The sequence below is a fragment of the Lichenostomus cassidix genome, chromosome 6 (assembly GCF_008360975.1).
Source record: "Lichenostomus cassidix isolate B80296 chromosome 6, HeHo_3.0, whole genome shotgun sequence".
NCBI lineage: Eukaryota > Metazoa > Chordata > Aves > Passeriformes > Meliphagidae > Lichenostomus > Lichenostomus cassidix.
In genome coordinates this window covers 30,762,012-30,782,295 of record NC_139487.1, presented here as the reverse complement: position 1 = coordinate 30,782,295, position 20,284 = coordinate 30,762,012, and the positions used below count along the sequence as shown (strand labels likewise).

Genomic DNA, 20,284 nt, shown 5'->3' with positions numbered 1-20,284 from the left:
GCCCGATGCTGAACATTTGAATAAATTCCAGTGTTTGTGCAACATCCTGGATGACCCTGCCAGCTCCTTTTAATGTACAGTAAATCCCATTATTTACTAATGGAAGATTAAAAGATATTCAGGTAATGAAGCCAGGACAAGAAATTACAGAAAGTAGTAAGAGGAAAGTTTCTTTCATTTGAGTAATCTCTGGTAATCTTCAGGTGGTGAAACAAGAGTAGTTACTGTGTTAAATTCTGTGGTCATGAATCCTCTATATAAAAAAAATACCTTGTAGAAGTCATTTGGGAAGTGATTGATTAAAATCTGTCCTTAAGATTTTCATCACCTGACAGCTGAGGTCTACTGCATGGCTAAAACCAAATACTTTTTCCTATAGTTGCTTGGATTTAGGATACTTGCATGCCAGCAACCTATGAGATGCTGCAGTTCCTAATTTAGAGAACCAGAAGTGGCTTCTCTTTGATAGAAATGGAGATATCTGTGTAGTTGTCAGCTGCCTTTTGGACTTAATTTCTTGCCTAACTTTCCTTTATCTTTTTTATGAAGAATGAACAATGGAGTTTTATGTGAAATAGCTTATGGTCACTTTTGATGAAATCAGTATTGTGTCATATTGCAGAAAAATTATAATACTTGGTCTTAATTGTTCAGCCAGATCTTAAAACAGTGACTTAAAGGAGATTGGGAGCTTGAAGATGTAAATCTCAATTCCACATTTCCATATTCTTTCTGAAAAGAAAACCAAAACAAGGCTTAAAAAACAAAACCATATATTTGTCTTTGGTCATAAACAGCATTTATTGGCACTTCCCTTTTATTTTAACTTTGCTTTCAGTAGATTAATTTCCAGTTGTTGTTTGTTATTCCTGTCTGATGTGCTACTCTTCTTTCCTTAGTTAAGTAAAATTAAAAGGAATAATATAATTTGGTATAATTGCATTTGTGACCAATGTGTATGATCAGAAGGCTGGCAAAGTAAACAACTGAACCATCCTCCCCTGTCATATTAATAAAAAAGATGTGCTTCAGTCCTTTCAGGATGTGCTTTTCTCAGGAACTGCTTCTCGTGCTTTTCTAAGCCTGTGTTGCCAATTGGCACATTTTCTTTCTCTTTGAGTATGCAAAGAAAATAAATGTCTCAAATCAGTCAGCTGCACTGCTTAGTAGAATGTATTAAATAAATTATTCTAATTGCTATATTTACTGGAAAATCCTTGCTATCTTAGGGTATTCTAATTGTCTTTAATCATTGTTTCATTATCAGTAGCAAAAAATAAAGAAATTTTATACAAAGATGAAAAGAAATAAGTCAGCTACTTGACTAGGGGCTGTGCTCAGGAATAATCTAGGATTATCTTTTCTATCAAGTAGCAATGGTTGTAATTTTTTCTAAACCCTACTATTGTATAGGAGGAATTATCAGTCTGTAAAAGAAGATAAGTGGTAAAGGAATTCCTCCCTTCATTTTCTTTAATATATTTAGATCTTTGCAGGAAAAATGAAGAATAATAATCAATTTTTATTCCATGTAAATAAGAGAACATAAGAAATATAATAATTATATGCACACTGGATGCTGTTAATGGAAAACAAAACTGGAGCCCAAGGTAAATCTCTTCTCTGGGAACTTGATTAGTGCTTCTTTTCTGCTTAATACAGCAAAAGAGCACTTAATTATTAACGTGGCCTTACTGACTGTGCACATGTGCACACATGGACACTGTACACATGAGAGAGCATAGTCACATCAGCCAGAACCATCTTGGTTCCATAATGATATTTCCAGTCTACTCTTTGCAGTGGAAGTGAAATGGAGGAAAACTTTGCAAAGTTCCAGTAGAAAGTGTGAACTAAAGGAGTCCAAACAATGACTAGGTAAAGGAAACATGAAATGCTGTGTGACAGTTGTAGCTGTTTGCCAAGGAGGTAAGGTCATAATGGCATTTGTGATGTGTCCTACAGTTGGCAAGGAAACGGAGTTTTTACTGCTAAGCTTTGAAGTAATCAGAAAAACTTATTTCTAATTTGAAAAACAAGAGGCCTAATAATCTTTTGGGCTCTGTCAGCCACCTTCTGTGTTCAATTGTGCATACATTAAAGCAAGATTTTTGAAATGAAATGCACTGGGATGTCGTAGGTGATGCTGACAGCTATTGCCAGGGCTGTTATCAGTTTCTTACCTGTCCTCTGCTGAACAGTGGTGCAACAACTGACCAGATTGTTGAGATGAAGCACTATCCTGGATCCCAGTGGGAAACCAGAGTGCTTTTGCATATGAGTGAGTATCCAAAATCTGAATAAACCCTGGGTAGGACTGCCAGGTCCTGAGGCTGTTTGGCTCCTTGCTCACTGTGATTCACGGAACACCTGCCTCTCTCAGCTGTAAGAATGGAAATTTTGTAGAGCAAGACTGTTCAGGGACTGGCACCTCAAAGTTCTTCCCAGAAAAACTGGGAATGGCAGATCTGAAACTTTCAGAGTTTGGTCCCAAGGCCATCTAACAGAGCTGGCAGGGCATATGCCTGGGTTTTGTCAGATCTGTTGTGCTTTCTGTATTTGCATGGAAGATTCTGCTTTTGATAAACTGGCAAAATTTAATAGAAGGAAGATTCCTCTGGAGAATCTCCAGCTGTATTCCTGATATCTGATGTTGTGCTTCAGTTCTTGCTCTGTTTGTTTTCCAGTTAGTCAGTAGCATTGTCAATGCCATTTTAAATGTCTGATAGAATCATAAGAAAATAGGAAGCTCTCTTTTTCTCATTCCTTGTCTGGACAAAATGTGATGTTTGGCAAAGGTCAGATATTAAAATTACTTGCTTGGCATTTATTTAGATGCAGATCTAGTAAAGTACTATTACAGACCTAAATAGCCATTACCACTTAAGTAAAATAGCGAGGCTGAAAAAATGACCAGGAGGAGTGGAAGTTTTAATTTTTTTGTCCTTTAGCTTATTCTTGTAGTGAAGAGTCTGTGTATATCTGTGATACAGATCTGTCGGCCAGCCTGTAAATCTGGAATTATCCATTGCTTGCAAACAGCTGGAATATGACTCTGTCCTCCTACTCCCTGTGCCTGGGGAAGTAAATGAGGTGGAGTAAATGAGCAGTGTCCTGGGATTGCTCTGTAACATGGTGCTCCTGTGGGAGTCCTGGGGAACCAGTGCTGTCTGGCTGTGAATGCTTCCCCTCAGTCCTGCGGGGCCTGGCTGCTGGAGAGACAGAGATTTTTTAGATGGTTTCTAAGCCAGAATGGCTCTTTGCTCCTTTGCCCAAGTAACAGACATTCTGTGGCAAAAACGATGCAGCAAGGCACAGCCTGATCAATAGTCTGATCAGCACCAAAGGCTTCTTTGCTCAGTTAGAAGAAAGAAGTCATTTGCAAATTTGTTAGTGGAAAAAAAGGGTGGAAATCTGAGCATTGGAAGTAATTTAGAAGGAGATAATAGGAGGGAAAGTAAAGACCTTTCTAAATGGAGGACAGAAACTCAAAATTACTTTGTCTTCCCTACCTGCTTCAGGCTTCATGTAAATAGCTGGCTGGAAAAAATTAATGCAGTCAATAAGGTGAAGGGAATATATGCCAGAAAGAGTTCAGGAATATTTAAGAAAGGAGTTTGTGAACCATTGGCCTTGGTTGTAAACATCTGTGAGGAATGAGTATTTCCAGGTAACAGAAAAGCTAAATTTAGCAGATAAATTCCTTTATCTAGGGAATTTATAGGTCAGCCCCTCTAACTTGGATACCTGTGAAGAAGCTGCAGGAAATCCTTATATTTTTGTTTCCTAAAACTGCTCAGGATAAGAAGAAGGTTCTGAGCCACAAACATGTGTTTTCAAAATATGTTTTGTCAAATACATGTAGGTCTTTGACAGAATAGCTAGCTAGGGATTAAAAGGGAAATTGTAAACTGATGTAATGTTGCACACAGCGCTGCACACTGAGAGGATGTTTTCATAAGCAAACTTGAGAAGCTCAGTTATTGTATAATGAGGGGAGATGCAGGGCACTGAAAAACAATGTCCCTAGTGAATTGGTATTTAATCTATTGCAGGTCAATTTGGGATAGCCTAACCAAGTGTGATTCTGCAAGGAGTGGCCTGGGACCCACATGTGTAGTGTATTTTCATTAGCAATAAATGAAATAAAAGTAAATAATGGCTTAGGGAATGAAGAGTGGAATACTGAGAGTTTGAATTATGCTACCTTGGTGCAACTTCAAAGGATTTTAGAGGTCAATAAAAACATCCCCCCCGCCTTTGTTTTATTTTTTTTTTAGTCTGGAGAAGTGGTCTGGAATCTGCAGATTGAAATAAGTGCAAATAATTACCCTTGGGAAGAAGTTCACTGTATACATAAAAATGCAGGATATGTGGCTTAGCAGTGGTACTGCCTTACAGCTCCCAATGCCATATGAAATGAGAGATTAAATTAACTGTCAGTAGGGCTCAGCTCAGTAGCAAATTTTGGGCATCACATCTTAAGAATAACAAGGACTGATAAGAGGAACAAAATGAAGTAAATAGTTTAGAACTTATAAGAAGTAGGAAGCAGCTGACTTAACTGAGTCTGTGTAACAAAAAGGAAGAGGTGAAGAGGAACATGCTGATATTGTCAGATCTGGAAGAGGTTTGCATAAGGTGTAAGTTAAGTTATTCTGCATATCTGTTCAGAGAAAGACAAACAGAACTGGCAAAAGGCAAAAGCTGGGCAGTGTTGGGTTAAAAAAAACCAATCATGTAGATGAGTGAAGTTCCCTTGGGAGGCCATAGAGAGTTCTCATGGCATATATTTGAGACTGGTTGGGCTGCCCAGCATCTGCTTGGGAGCTCCAGGAATATGTAGGCTGTTTCAGAGTGCTCAGGGTGCACAAAGTGACCATGAGCTCCCTCCTAGCTCCACTGATTATTGGTTTACAGTTTTATTGAAGTAACATTCCCTGTCTTCATACTGCATTTTCTTACAGCAAATTGCTTTTTTCCACAGATTAGTGTAGGTTTGTTACAGTGAATGCTTTTTGTATGTAGTGATCAAAACTAGACTGAAATTTGGTGGAGCTTTTAGCTTCCAGGCCATCTACAGATAATAATCTGTCCTTTCTACAATTTTGTGTTCAAGCATCTGGGGTAGGCTGGTTAATAAAAGAAGCTATTAATAGTTCTAGGCATAGTAGGAGTTTATTTCATAATGAGCTATTTGCATGAAAATAGTACATTTAACAATGATTCAGCTTATCATATCAGCAGGAGTTTTTGTATCCTGACAGATTTATAACTCCATTAGAAAGATTTATCTAAATTTAATATTTTAGAATCTACCTAACAATTTTGCATCCTGTAATCTGTTCATAAACTGGAACTTAAGTACAAGAGATAGAAAATAGGAATTTTGCTGTAAAAGATTAAACCTTTAGCAAACAAATTGCATTTGTGTAATGTAATATGTGAGCTCTTCCCTGATATTAACATTTCTTTTCTGAAGAGAACGGATATGCATTGTAAAAAAACCCAAACACCTAAACAACCAAATCTTTCTGTACTTTGATTGTGTGGCAGAAATCCCCAGTAATTTCCCAGTGTGAACATAAAATCAGGTGAGGAAGCTGCTTGGAAATTATTGTGGCTGGGGGACAGGGGCCTGCCCTGGGCTGCCATGTCCATGGGGAGTGGACAAGCCTGAAGCTTGAAGGGAGGAGATTTTCTCAGGGTTCTAGAGGAGGCTCTCCAGGACTGATGCCAACTTTGGTGCTGCTGCAAGGTGTTGGACTAGGAAGCAGGGCAAGAGTAACCTACTTGTGTATCAGCACAGAGATGAGGGGGACAAAGGCACTGGAGCCACTTGGCCATCTGAGCTTGCTTTCTCACAAAGTTGCTTCGTTCATAATCTTCCTGTTCTAATAATCAGAAAGCTCCAGTAAACCCAGCTTGAGAGATGAAGGATGCCTCTGCTACAGACACCTGAAAGGAAAAGCAGGTCCTGTGCCTCCCCAGGACCCTGTCACTGTGCCTCTTCCTGAGCACAGAAATGTGTGTCAGCAGTGATGGGATTTTGTGTGACTGATTGCAGTTCTCTCCTCAGGAACTTCTGCCAAAGAGCAGGGAGAGTTCTTGTGGGAAAGCTGTTTACAAAAGTGTGTCTGCAAAAAACAGCACCAGGAAAACTGGAGCAAGGCACAGTGCTGAAGCTGTGACTCCTGAAAGGTCCTTTGGTAGCCATGGGTTGATGTTTCACTAACTGGAATACAAGAACAACCTAGAATATGTATTTGTAAATAGACAACGGAAGACAGCTTTGCAGTTCTTCCAGGTGCTTTGAGTACAAAATGATAGATTTATTCTGGAATAGATAGTAGTTTGTTTGCCTGCTCTAGATGAAGCAGCCTTCCCCCTCACCTCCAATAATCTGGTTTGGTGGTTATTAAGGAAGAATGACTTCATTATGTGTTGAACTGACTTTTTCACCATAAACTTGAGAATCTAAAACTGTACTATCAAATGTCACTGTTTTATGTGATGTATTTCATAGTTTAAAACACAATTTTTTCCAGAGTTGAAATTAGAATTCTTGACATTAAAGAAATGAAAATGATTGATGGAGTGGTTTTACTTGACCAGCTGCTAATGATTTCTCACTCAATATCTCGTTAGCTTGTGCTGAAGTCATACATAAGGCAACCTAGAAAATAGCCTGAAGTTCCTGAAACTACAAAGAAGAAAAATAGAAGTTATTCTGGTGGTTTTGATCTATGAACTGTGATATAAAATGTGACTTTTGATGTTCTGGGATGGTGTGATCGATAGCATAATTTTTTGTTATTAAATTGTTTACTCTTTACTGAATGTTACAGTGCATTATATTTTGGCTCAGAGGCAGGGAGAAAGGTCACTTAATTTCCTTGTTGGCCACTGTAGCCCATGCCCAGGTGGAACTTTTTGGGAGGAAGGGAGAAGGCATTTTCATTGGGAAGAGCTGAACCTGCTCATCTGAGAGAAACTTCTGGAGCTTCCTAAGCTGGGCACTGGTGTCTCTTGGAGGAGCCTGTGGAGAAAGAGGGTAATATTTCAGTGGCTCCTGAGGGAGTTTATAAAGTTACTGCATCTTGAAAGCCCTGCTGAGAATTCTTAGTCTGAGAGCAGGTTTGTAGGGAAGGAAGGGTCCATGGTGAGCAAGAGAGGGCTTGACTGACCAATATGTTGATTTCCAGTTTCTTTTATCCATCAGGACAGCTGTGTCTGTCTCTCAGAACTGTGTTGCAGTAAAGCACAGTTTTGGTTCAGTGGCTTTTTGGTTCTCTTAAGGAGAAGGTGGAGGAGGTTGTGGTCAAGAGCAGGGCAGTCGCTGGGAGGCTCCCAATAGCCACTTGTCAGTGCCACAAAATTTAAATTCCTAAATCACTGTATGGATGAGTTGCTTTATTCAGTGTGAGAAGGAAGGAGTAACCCTCTAATGGAATACTCTTGGAGTACAGGAAATACCTCGAAAGGCTGCAGATGAGCATTTAATTACGAGATCAGCCAGCATATTGTGGCTATTGCCTGTGTCCAACTGTGCTACGTAAAGCTCTCCTTCTTATCTCCACTGCTGACTCCTAATGATCTCCTGTACAAGTGCAAAATTTCCACTGCTTGAAAATATTGAATTCTCTAAAGCCAGTGGTAGAACTGCAACTGACTTTAATGGAGCCAGAGCATCCTTTTGTTTCAAGGAGTTAAGCTTTGGAGGTCTTACTAATTTTTTTTTAAAGTGTGGTCTGTATTGAATGTTTCATGCTGTTCTTTTTTGATTTTGCCTATATTGCCAGATGCTCTGGTTTATTGTAGTGTCTTATAAACTTTATTTGAAAAATATGCTCAATATTTTTGTTAAAATACTGCCTGATTATATCTCTTTTTTTCTTTCTTTCCTTGAACTGTGCTGTGGTTTTGATGTTTCTGCTGACCTTCATGATGCAAAATGGAAGAATTTCTGAGAGCAGAAGAAATTGTGGTTTGACCTAGTGTTTAAGCTAAGCAAATTAGCAAAAGAAAAAATGTTGATAACCAGTGAAAAATCATCCTATTTTCCTCACGTATTTTTTACAAGTATTTTGTGGCAGCTGAAATTTCTGCCCAGGACTAGATTCTGTCTCTTTTGGCCTCTTTTGGCACGTAATTATTCAGAGTATGCTGTTTCTCCTTGTAGGAAGCCTTATTACCCACAGGCAGATGTAATCTATCATCTTTTCTTTCAACAATTCTCCTTTTCCCTCTACCCCAAAAGAAATCAGAAAAGATTTATAATATTCTGCAGCCCATAAAACCTGCTTCATTATCCTTAAATCAAATATATCTGATTGCAAAACTCTTATTTTTATAAATATTTCGGGAGCAGAATATTTTATGGGGTTTGGTGTGCTTTTACTGAAGGTGAAAAACACGTTTTTTCAACCTAATCTTTTGCAAGTTATCGCTGCAAAGCCAAAACCCTTTTAGACAGAAGGAAAATACTGGATCTGCATGGAGATCTTCAAACAGAGGGAAGTATTGAAGCTGAAGTGAAACCATCAATTCAGATGGTGCTGTCTGTCTGTGCTGTCACTGTGCTGTCCCTCTGATGGAACAAACACCTTATTTGACAGCCGTGGCAGATGAGCTGGGCAGCTTGTTGAATGTAGGTGGAGTTGTGTTCACTCCCCTGCCCCAAGGGATTGCATTTTGGTTTTGGACCAATTGTGAATGAGCAGCTGCATTTGTGCTCTCCTCATTCCTTCCTGTTTCCTTCCTCACCTTAATCCATGCCCATAATGGGCAAGTTAGAGTTTTGTCAAGTCCTTCATCACAGGATCATTGGGATCTTCCTTTTCTGTCAGCATCTCTGTGGTTTTCCCTCTTTTTCCATTTTACATATCTATCCCTTCTCCTGTTTAGATTTTTTGGGTTTTTTTCCTTGTTGGGTGTCTTTACTAAAGATGTTCTTCAGTGAAATGCTGATTTGTTTTTGGACAGCTTTAATGGAGATACTGGCTTTGGGTGAGAATTCACTGTAAGGTTCTCAAGGGTTATTAATGGGAGTTTCCACATTTCACCTCATTCTTCACTGCTGACTTGTTTGTTAACCCTTCAGGCAGGCACTGGACTTACAAAGCAGCTTCTAACATTTCAGCTTAGTTAACCATTGATGATACAACATACGTGATAAAGATTTTGTATTTATAATGCTTCCTTACTTTTTAAATTATTTTCCAGTGTTACCTTTGACTGGTAGTCCTGGAAGCTGTGGTGTTAATAGAAAAATACACCACTAAGAGCAGAGCTCTGCCCCATCTAATAGAATTCAGATGCATATGAGCAATACTTTGGTGCCTTTACATGTATTGTTGTTTATTCATTAATAATTCTGCCTCTGATTTACTTTTCCACTTGTCTTGTTTTCTGTGAAGTCCTCTTAGGTGAAACAGGTCATTAGCAATGTTATTTTTAACATAAAAACACTTGATTGAGGGTCTGACATAGATCTATTAGAGCTTCATTATATTTATTTGCCTCCTTGAGCACAGTTGCATATCTAGGTCTGTCTTCTTTTTCTTTCTGTGGTCAGTTACTTCTTTTAGTTCATGTGTGTAAGGCCAACTTTTTTATCCCTCCTGATACACAGGATTTACATTCAGATATTCTTGTACTGATTACTGACACAGACAAGAGATGTTTGTTACTAAAGAATATAGAAATAAAATGTTTTTCATTTGGGAAAGGCAAATCCCATTCTCAAGTGGTTTGCCTGTGTATATTCAGTCCAGACTTAATTTAATCCTTCCCATCTTCTGTTTCATGTTGTGCCTTATTAGCCTGTACCTCCTTTTAAAAACCAGCCTTAAATATCTTGGTTTTGAGGTCCATATTAATTTTGAATATATTTTTTTTGTTCCTGCAGCATAACTTAATTGTATCTCTGGTATTTATATCCCTTTTCTTTACATCCTCTCTCAGGAGTAATGCTGAATTATCTCTGCATTTAAACCTTCAAGTTTTAGCTGGCACTGTGAGCGTTTTTTTTGGTAACTGTTGTATTTCTGTGGCATTAACAATGCCCCTGCATAAATTCCCTTCCCTCTCTGCCTCCTTCCCCCCCCCCTTATTTAGTAAAATAAAAACTTACACACAAACTCTTAAACCAAGCCATTAATGCTTATTTCTGGGAAGCATAAAATAAATCTTTTTTTAGAAGAATAGTTTTGGTTTATAGTAAAATACTGGTCTATTACATGAAGGAATCTTAGAATGTAATTTAGCAGTTCAAATTATCTGAAATCAGTTCTTACTTGAGTGGGTATTTTAATTTTTTTGCTAAAGAAAAGGTGGTACCTCAAAAATCCTGAAGCAAAATGCATGGAGGTAGGGAAGAAAGGAGTGCAAGAGTGCCAAGGCTTGTGGATGTGGGAGAAGAGGCTGGCAGCACCTCACAGCTGAGCCATGAGATTGATTGTGCCTCTTTGGGGTCCAGGAATCTTCAGCCAGACTGTTTGTAAATTCAGGGAAATAAAGAAATGGAAGACAGCTTTAGGAAGGAGGCAGCATTGAAGTGACTGTTTAAACCAGACAGTAGACAGGATTACAAAGCAAATGTAATCAATAATGTTTATTTGTGCTCAGGTTCACTGATTCCATTCTGCTGATGTAGATACTGTATTCCCCAGGGACTGAAGGGATTTTAAGAAGTTAGAGAAGCACCTATACAGTTGTTTTTGCTTTGAGATGGGAAGGATTTGACTTGCCTTCCAGAAACTTCTAAAGTTTCTGTTGTAGTCCCTCAATGGAAGTGGAATTAGGGCAGTTCATACTGACAGCTGTTAATCATGTCTTCAAGGCTTTAGGATGCAAAGAGATTATAAAAAAGAAACCCTAAACTTAACATCACTTTGTGCAGTGGTAGAATGAAAAAAACAGAAAAAAGGTTGATTTTTATTAGCATACTCTGGCATTATTATATTAATGAATTTATATTTGCAAGAGCTGTGATGAAGAAAAGGAGTCAGACAAGCTTTAGCATCTACTCGGTAGGCAGCAAAGCTGCTCAGCTCTGGAGGTGGAGGTGAGAGGTGTTTCCCTCCAGATCTCAGTCTGAATAGCTCTGTTTTACTGCTGGCAGTCTTAATTGTGACAGCTAGATTTTGGAGAAAGAGCTGTTGCAGAAGGCAAAGAGAAGTATGAACTGTCTAGGTAATGCTAAAGCAGAAGTCAAAAATAAATCTTGTTCACAAAACCTATTTGCATATTCAGATACACCATTGATAGCTGTATTTATTCCTTTCCTGACAATGAGTACAAGGCTTTTGGGCAGTGAAGGCCACCTTAATTGTGCAAGTTTACAGGTTCTTTAAAAACAAGGTTACCAACAGCAAGACATAAAAGGGAGGTGCATCACTATTACTAGAAAAATAAATCACTTTCATTATTTCTTTTGAAAGCATAAATTACAGCAAACTATTCAATATGAATTGTTCAGTTAATGGCTTTCCGTGCCTAATTTATGACACACTCTTTTATAAAACTACTGAAATTATTGAAGTGCACAGTGCTGCAGGGACACATCATTTTCTGTTAATGAGTATTCTCAACCCTAGTTGATGAGGTTTTGTTCTCTAAGAAACACAGAATTAGGGTGTAACAGTGTTTAAATTATTGGGCTTTGAAATATGTTTCATTGATGCACTCACTTCATGATTAGATTGTAGATAAAACTATTGCTGAAATGCATCCACCTTAAAAGTCTGTTTCTTAGGGAATACAAAGTGGGAAGAATTCTATGAAAGCTGGAAAAACATATTCTTGTATAACTGCACATTTTGAATTATTTTGGTGTTTATTAGGAGAATATCCATCCTGGTCATGTCAGTTGACCTAAGGCAATTAATAAGGCAATCATCAGACGTTGTTAATCCAAAAGAATTCTCTACTAATGCAGCACTAATTAATGCTCATTTGTATATTACTAGTGTTCCCTGTGCCACGCCTGCCATAGTGGAACTTTGAAGTGGCCTCTGTCAGGAGTGCATTGGAGCCTTGATGTCAGAGGGCTGGGTGAGATGAGCTGTGTGTCCCTGGCTCATTTCCTGTCACCCAGCAGGCGCTGCTTTGTGCTTACCCATCTAAAGAGGCAGTCCTCAGAATGAGTTCTGTACATCCCAAATTGATGGGGAGCAAGTAGAATAGAAGCTCCATGCCATGTGGGATTTTCACAGTTGTACACACTGTGCTTCAGCTTACAGAAAAATTCTTGGCAAAGTTCTAGTAGCAAAATGTTAATTTCTTGGGGTTCATTAAAATAACATTAATCATGAACTCTGATTATGTTCACCTTAATTTATTCTGAAACTTTACAATCAAAATTAATCAGATTCTATAATTAGGTAGAATAATAAGATGGAATTTGGCCTTGTTATTTTATAATAGAGCTATTAATTCACTCAAATGTTAGAAGTTTTTGAGGAATTTAATGAACATCAGCTTTCAGGTATGGATCATATGGTCAAACTTAGAGCTTCATGTGTATCCTTCTGTGTCAAAAAGCGTTTGCAGTACTTTGGACAGGCAGGTTTATTGTTTGTTTACTATTGTGATGGACTTCAGAAATATGGAAAAAAAATTCTCCTTTCTGCTGAGCTGAATCTTGATTACAAAACATCCCCCCGCCCTTCTGCCCACCCCCTGCCCTTCTCTGAGAGAAATCTCAGGGTTTCAGATCAAGTCTGCCCTTCAGGTGACTGAGTGGATGTTATTCATGTTCCCTGGAAGTTGGCAGTGTGTCATTATTAATGACGTGATAGTCGTATTTCTGTGTCAGAAATGGAAATCATTCATTTCCAACAGAACAAAGAGAAGAGGCAGCTTTTCATATCATAGTAGATTTACTTGCTGCAGCAGTTGTGGGTGTTACCAATTGCTATGGCTTCAAAGAAGCTGTGTACACATTCAGAGAGGGACCAGGAAGAGGTCTCACTGGCTTGGGAAGTCCCTGACCTACAAATCATTGGGATCTTTAGGGACTTTCTAGGAAAATACAGCTGTGTACTTTCCCCAGTTTTTAGTTCTTTGGGTTTCAACTCTCAGCTGTTGTTGTGAGACAGATTCTCAAGCCTGGGTGTACCTTTGATGTGGCCAAGTAAAACCATTGTTATACACAGCATTTACGGGTGAGATTTGCCTTTAGGAAGCCCAGGCCCCTGAGACCTGTCCAAAACTCCAGAGCAAAGAGATCTTTCCCTCGAGAAGAGGATCAGGCCATGAGTTAAGCTGTACCTTTTCACCTGTTCAGACCATTTTTGCTAGACCAGCTGGGAACTGAATACAGCTGCTTGTATGTGACACTGTACATGAACATGTAATTCATTACACTCACCATCTTGGAGTTCCTTCATTGGTAGTGAAGCAATATCCCCAATTTATTACATTTCCATTGACTTTGGAATTGTGGCTTTATTTCTCAGGTCATGGTGTTGCCCTTGCATTTTTTTCCCCTTCAATGTTACGGTTTTTGCACAATTTCTGTTCTCATGTCCAGTGTGAGAAGTGGAAATAATAAAGGATAAAACATGCCTTGAGAGAGAAGAAGAGAAATTAAGGGCCTCTGAGCAGAGCAAGCCTACTACACAGCTTTCTGAGGCTGGCATTTTCCATTTGTTGTGTGTTGCCAAAAGAAGTCTGATATTTGCAATGTGTGTCTGAAAACTGTGTATATTGTAGGGAGTTTTATGTTGGTGATAGCTCTCAGATCCCTTGAGAATAGTTTGTACTGCAAATTTTCATAACTTTTTAATTGAAGCAGTCATTTGCTTTTTCGTATAGATGATGTTTGTTTTTTTTAAATACTGTCTTGAGACCCATGCAGGAATTTGCCAAATTAGTCATTAATCTTTCTGTATACCACCTTCTCTGGACAGGACTTCCAGTCAGATGCTTGGGCTTGCTTTGCTAATGGGTGTTTCAGCCCTGTGCATTGCTGTACTAGCATGATCCACTGATGGATGGTGTGGATTGTTGCTTGTAGCTAGATTTATTTTTAAAATTGTCTGGGGTTTTTTATTGCTAGAGGTTATATTCCCTCTCAGTTTGTATTTTGCAAGCATAATGACTTCCCCCAGCTTTTTCTTGGTAAAAGGACCTACCAGGGTATGGTGGTGTCACTTAACTGTGAGACAGAGATTGATGCCGTTGGCTGCTTCTATTTCTGGTGTATGGATCTTATTGCAAAGGGAAATGATACATGAAAGTGACCCCCTATTAAGAAATATTGGAACCCATAGACTCCTTTCTTCTTGCTAACTTAGCTGGAAGGCTGGGGCTTTATTAGGGATACTGTTTTGTTTTATCCACAGAATGGAAGCATTTACTGTTTCTGTGCAATATCAGAACACAGCTGGCAACAAACTGGTGGCAAGCAGGTGTACACATGCTAACACAAACAAGGACTCACTCCTAAACTGTTGGCTTAGCCTAACATAGGTTTTTTTCATGATGAGGTTTTTTGAGAGAAGGTACCTACCTGCCATCTAGCTTCCTTGAAGACATCCATCTTGTTGAGAATAACAAGTTTTGGGCTGATGTGGTCCATTGAAAACAATGGTATCCACTTAATATTTACAGAAACCCATGTTTTAACAGTCTGGGATTGGGGTGAGCGTGCATCCCCTGCTGTTTGGGGCTCTGGGGTGTTGTGTTAATGCTCTTGCAGAGCACTGCAGTGGCCTGCTGGAGTTACAGAGACCCTGGCATTTCAGATGCCTGGGAAGTGCTTGTGAGAGCATCAGGAGTCTTTGAGGTGCTAATTCTGTGACTCTGCTTCTATCATTTGTCCTGTGATGTGTGGGTCTGGAACCTGGGAGTCTTTGATTCATTATGGAGGAAAAGAAAAGGAGAAGTGTTGGTGTTATGTGAATATCAACCCAGTTGTGCCTCTTGAAGCAGACACATCGAAATGTTTTGTCTCTTGGCATAAGAAAATATTTACTCATGTTGCCTAATCTAAACTCACTGGTGTCCAACATCGGGAATGCTCATGGTGTACAGTTCTCCATCAATTAGAAATACATGGACCTTTGGAAGATCTGGGCATTGTGAGTAGCTCAATCAGTGCCAGGACCTTGTTCACACACCATAGGTACCTGAGGGCAGTGGGTCAAAGTGCACAATAGGAAGGACAGAGTAAGACCTTTTGGGAGGATGGTATTTGCTCCTTACAGCCCAGGCCTGCCCCAATAGCAAAAATGCCAAAATATTAAACCTCAAAACCAGCTGTGGAGTGATTCATGTCACTTCTGTCTGCAGCCTGAAGGTCACTTGGCTCCAGAGCGACTCCTGCATGTTTGTTTGCAGTGGGTAATTAGCAGAATGTATTTTCCCACTGTATGTAAGAAATTCCAGCGCTGTGGAAGGTGACCACAGATTCAAGAACCCATGTAGTGAAGAAATACAGAACTGAAGTGTGGAGGTTTAAGAGGCGTCTTAAAAAGACAATTAATGTTTTGAAGAGGAAATAATTTATGCAAAATATGTTACAAAATCTAAGTGCTAAATAAATAAGCAATACAACGTAGTCTGTCTTGACATTTTGTTTCCACTTAACAGGTACTGAATGCAGATTAATTTGTTACCAATTTTTGAAGCTATTTTTCACTCTATTCACTTTGTTTTCCACAAACAGTTGCCCTGTAATTTAAAATTTCAGTCTTCTGCTTTGAATCTACATGAAAATATGATGGGATAAACATCCAGAAAAATAGATTTGTGGTTATATAATTTCTCTTTATTATAAAAAAGTTGCTTCACCATATGAAACTTTTTTTCTTCTATATTTTGGAAGGCTCATGTTCCCATTTTGTTTTTCACCGAGTCACCATGATATAATGTCTCTCTAGTTTCTGTAATCTTTTAGGATTACAACATGAGGGTAGTGGTATAAAAAGTTACTCTCATACAGTATTGAGAAGTCTTGAAGATTTAAAACCAAAGAATGGGATATAAGAATGCTTCAGTTGAGATATTAAATGACAGACGAATAAGCAATGTAGTAATTGTTAAACACTTAATACTACATTAATTTTTTTTTAATTTAAAGGTTTTGGGTTTTTTTCTTTGTTTGCTTTTTCATAATGTTGAAGGACTATAAACTTTTACCATTTGTTCCAAATTACTACATATTTCAGCAAACAGATGTTTCTTTTCGGTAACATTTTGCATTCTAGGTGTAGTATAAGGGCTTGTTTCTGTTGCCACTTGTGTCAGCAGCTGCCTGTGAGAGAAGTAAGTTTTGGACCCCTTTGTCTTTAAGCAGAAATACCAATGCCTGATTTGGCAGACTCTCTCAGCAGATTTTGTAGCTGCCTGTTAAAGTCTCCTGTCTGTATTGCCTTGCGGAACAGTGCGACTTAATAAAATATCATCAGCCTTGGCTAACAGTTGCATAAACAAGCTTTGTTGTTAAAAATCAGGCTGTATTTCAAGGCAACAGGTAAGTTTGAGGAGAATTCTTTTTTTTTTTTTTTTTTTTTTTAAATTTCCATTTCTTGGAAAACTTGGCTGTATATTTCAAGAGTTTTTTAGAAGTTTGAGTAGTTAAACCCTCCCTCTGGAAGCAGTAGATAAAATTCTACACATTAAACGCGGTAAAAATGGTGCATATTCTGCAAAGGACAGAATTTTGGATTAAAGTTTTCTGGGCACAAAAGCAGTAACAAAATGATCCCTACAAAACAGAGTAACTTAATAACACAAGAAATAACTTTTGTTAATTTGAAGCTTTAGAAACTGAAGCTTGTAAAGTAAGATGTAATTAAATTATGGTACTGTACATACCAGTTGTTCTTGGTAATTGAAACTTTACAATATGAAAAATACATTACATCTGTACAGTTTATACAGGTAGGTAGGATGAGTTTTGAAAAAGATTCACTTCAAGGGTCATACTCTGAAGTCAAAAAATACTGCACAACTGAACTAATTACAAATCGTAGACTCGAAACAATTAATCTTTGTGATTTGCTTTTAATTTGAACAGGGATCCCAGAATCCATAGCATTAGCTCTTCTCGCTCGTGTCCATAAGGTTACATAGCATTTGGTTGCAGCCTCTGCTACAGGCAAGCCCTGCCAACACCCCCCTAGGCCAGCTGCTGGCTGTGGTCCTTGATGCGTGCTGCCGTGGTGATTGTGCTCAGGTCCAGCTCGGGCTCCAGGTGTGCATCCACTGCCTCCTCCTGGCTGCTGGAGTCGTAGGGCTTGTGAGCCAGCAGGTCGTGGTGCACCCCGCAGTAGCTCAGCGTGGGCTGGTCGTAGGCCAGGAACGTCGACACGTTCATGGACAGTGGGATCTAGGGCAAAGACAAAGGTGAGAACCAGCCACTTAGCAAAGCACCTCATCAAATGGTGCTTGCCTCAATTGGATGGTGAAAAACCACACTGCTCTCTCCATCCCTCTACCCACTCCTCTCCACCCAAACCCTGGTCTTCACCAGCATGTTTTAAACCTGACCTCTGCCACCTTTGATCTTGAGGCCCAGGGCTAGGTATGTGCTTGAAAGTGTTTGTGAAGAGTAAGGTGGGATTAAACTTAAATTATCTTTAGAATGTAATTAGCCTCAGCTATAATCACTCTGTCAAGGAGTATTTCTAATGAAATGTAAGTGCCTTTTCAAGTGTGAGTGGCTCGAAGATGTCAGTGGGTGTGATACCTTTGGTCTGCTTGGAAATACAGATGAGAGGGTTCCTACTATTGAAGTGTTTGGGGAAGGAGACCTTGATCCTCACGGCATTGTAACTAAACAGGGATGTTCTCTGTCTGTATCTCCTCCTTTGCAGCTTCTCTTCCTGTTTTCCTTCCTAGTGGGATGTGTCTCAGTAAAAGTTCTAGTTATATAGAACCTCATGTTCTTTGAAATAAAAAAAAAAAATCAAATAATATCACAGCAATTGTAGTGATAGTTCTCATCTCTGACAGCAATTCTGGAATAAAACCCACTACACTGTTTAATTATTAGTGATATGTGAGCTTCCTATTGTTTGGAGTTCAGGTTCAGATGAGCATTAAAAAGCCCCAGCTTATCTTAGATTTACAGTTCAGAAGCCTTAAAATTGCAGTTTCTATTCAAGGAAAAATTTGTTCTGCAAGCTGAATTTCATTGCATAGTATTAAATTTCTGTAAAGTGAGGGGGAAGTTCCAGCAACCCTCTGTCTTTTCAGCCAGGAAGTTTAAAACTCTAGACTTACTTTACATAGAAAGTGTAGCTGAAGTTGGTATATACAAAACTGTATGGAAAACCAGAATTTAAAAAAAAAAATCTGTTCAGTCCTGAAAAGAATGTATTCCACTGTTTGTAATGTTGAGGTTTTTTTCATTTCTCTTTTCATCGTAATTGGCAGTTGAAAAGTTACCACAGATTAAAAAGAAAGCTGCATTTTTTTTCTTTTCCCTTAAAAAAAAAAAAAGAGGCATATACTTTGGTTCTGGTCTCTCTGTAGCAATTACAGGGATCTGCAGGAAATGGGTTATTTGCTCCAGCCTGCAGAAGTGTATTTATTTCTAACCAGATGTGAGCTGGCTGGGGAGGGGAACACTCACAGCTCCAGATGAATATCTCGGCAGTCAGCAGAGGTGGAAAGGTTCTGGCAAAGGCCTACAGCATTTATTAAGCTGGTGGTGTTGTGACTTTGTTCTTTGCTGATTGCCTGACCTGGCTGGGCTCTCGTAAGACACAGAACTGCTTTTTTTTTCCTGAATGCATTGTATTTAGAATCAGAGACAATATATTCAGCCTAAGGATTTTGGTGTTTTGTTCAATTTTGTGGACATGGGGTATTGAAACCTCTTGGGGGCATTTCAAGACTCAGCCACAGAATCCTGAAAATAAAAATTTGGAAAATAAAGGCATAAGGGAACAACCACAGATTTGAAGTGGCTTGAGAATGTAGTTATGGGAAATTACGACAGGGCAATGGAGCTTTATCTATGGAGATGACAGAAATAAAGAGCTGAAAAACAGATGATCGTGAAAAGGAGGGATGAAAATAAGTAAATCACACTGAAACAGGAGAATAAAATGAGCTGAAGGATGGAAGCAGCAGAAGTGATGGAGCTGTGATGTGTCATGCTGAAAATGTACACAATTACAGTGTAATGACAGTGTCACATTCAGCATAGGTATGGGAATGTGGTATATCAGCATACGGTCAACAGATGAGAATTTAATCTATTTCATATACAAGTCTTGCTGTTGTCTTCAATAAAAAAGGAGCAAGCCCTTGTAATACATACCAGGGAACTATACAGCTTTTATGGACATGAATCAAAATGAAATGCTTTATTTGTGACCATGGGAAGATTCCTGTTATTTCCAATGAACCTCAAAACAAACCTGATACTTCACCATCCATTAGTTTGTGACTTTTTTTTCTTATGGAGTCTCAGGCCAGGGCTATAAGAAGATTTTGTACCTATGTCTACATCCCCTGCCCTCTGTACCCCTGCATTTAGGTTCTCTCTGTGATTTAGGCAGATCTTGCATATAACAAGTCCCTTAATTTCTCTCATAGAGCTGTCTGATAGGCAGTTATGAAAAGAGAATACCTGATTATTGTCTTGTCTCTTTTCTTTCATTGTCTGCTTCTTCAAGCACTTATTTACTTAAAACTGCTGTGCTGTGAAACATGGCAGATAATGAAGCTGTTGTTAAAGGAATAGATAAATCTGTTAAAGCCAATTTAAATCTGTTAAAGCCAATTTTTGATGGTCATGGATTTAGAGTTCAGATCCTTCTGGTTCCTCTACTAAGAAGCAATTCAGCTGTGGGGGTAAAGCTACCAGAAGTTAATTTTTATTGTTATTTGCATAAACTGTGAGGTGATTTGCATACACTAAGGCAATGAGTGCCACAGATTGCATTGTTGTCCCTTGAAAGTGCTGAGAAAGGATGGCTGCAGAAATCACTAGTTACTTGTAAAGACCTTAGTTTTCTTTCAAACTTCTCAGTTCTAAGGTGGTTATTCTTTTGTGTTTATGTACTGCAACCTTTCCAAGTTCAAATTCTAAAGGCCTGGTAAAGGGCAATGTGTTGTTGGATCAGCTGGTCAGAACTTTGGTATGAAATGTCACAAGGACAGGTATCAACTCTGTCAGATTTCCTTGTCAGTGGCATGGAGGAGTTGAATGCAAAGGCAAAGATGTTTTCAGGCTTTTTTCTGCTTTTCTCTCACTCATTTCTACTCAGTTCAGGCTGTAATTAAAAAGCTGCCAGAAGCATAAGCAGCAAGAATAGCT

General features: G+C 38.8%; 2 protein-coding genes across 10 annotated transcripts in view; one reads left to right on the top strand and one right to left on the bottom strand.

The window, feature by feature from the left end:
- The window catches only part of CTNNA3 (catenin alpha 3), a 411,474-nt gene that overhangs the window by 105,508 nt on the left and 285,682 nt on the right, over positions 1–20,284 (top strand). The window lies entirely within an intron of this gene.
- LRRTM3 (leucine rich repeat transmembrane neuronal 3) overlaps positions 15,757–20,284 on the bottom strand; it is a 75,819-nt gene continuing 71,291 nt past the window's right edge. For both annotated transcript variants that reach the window (XM_085064265.1, XM_085064264.1), the window contains one exon: positions 15,757–17,341. In XM_085064265.1, coding sequence (XP_084920391.1) covers positions 17,132–17,341 — 210 coding nt within the window. In that variant the 3' untranslated portion in view covers positions 15,757–17,131. The remainder of the gene's footprint in view (positions 17,342–20,284) is intronic.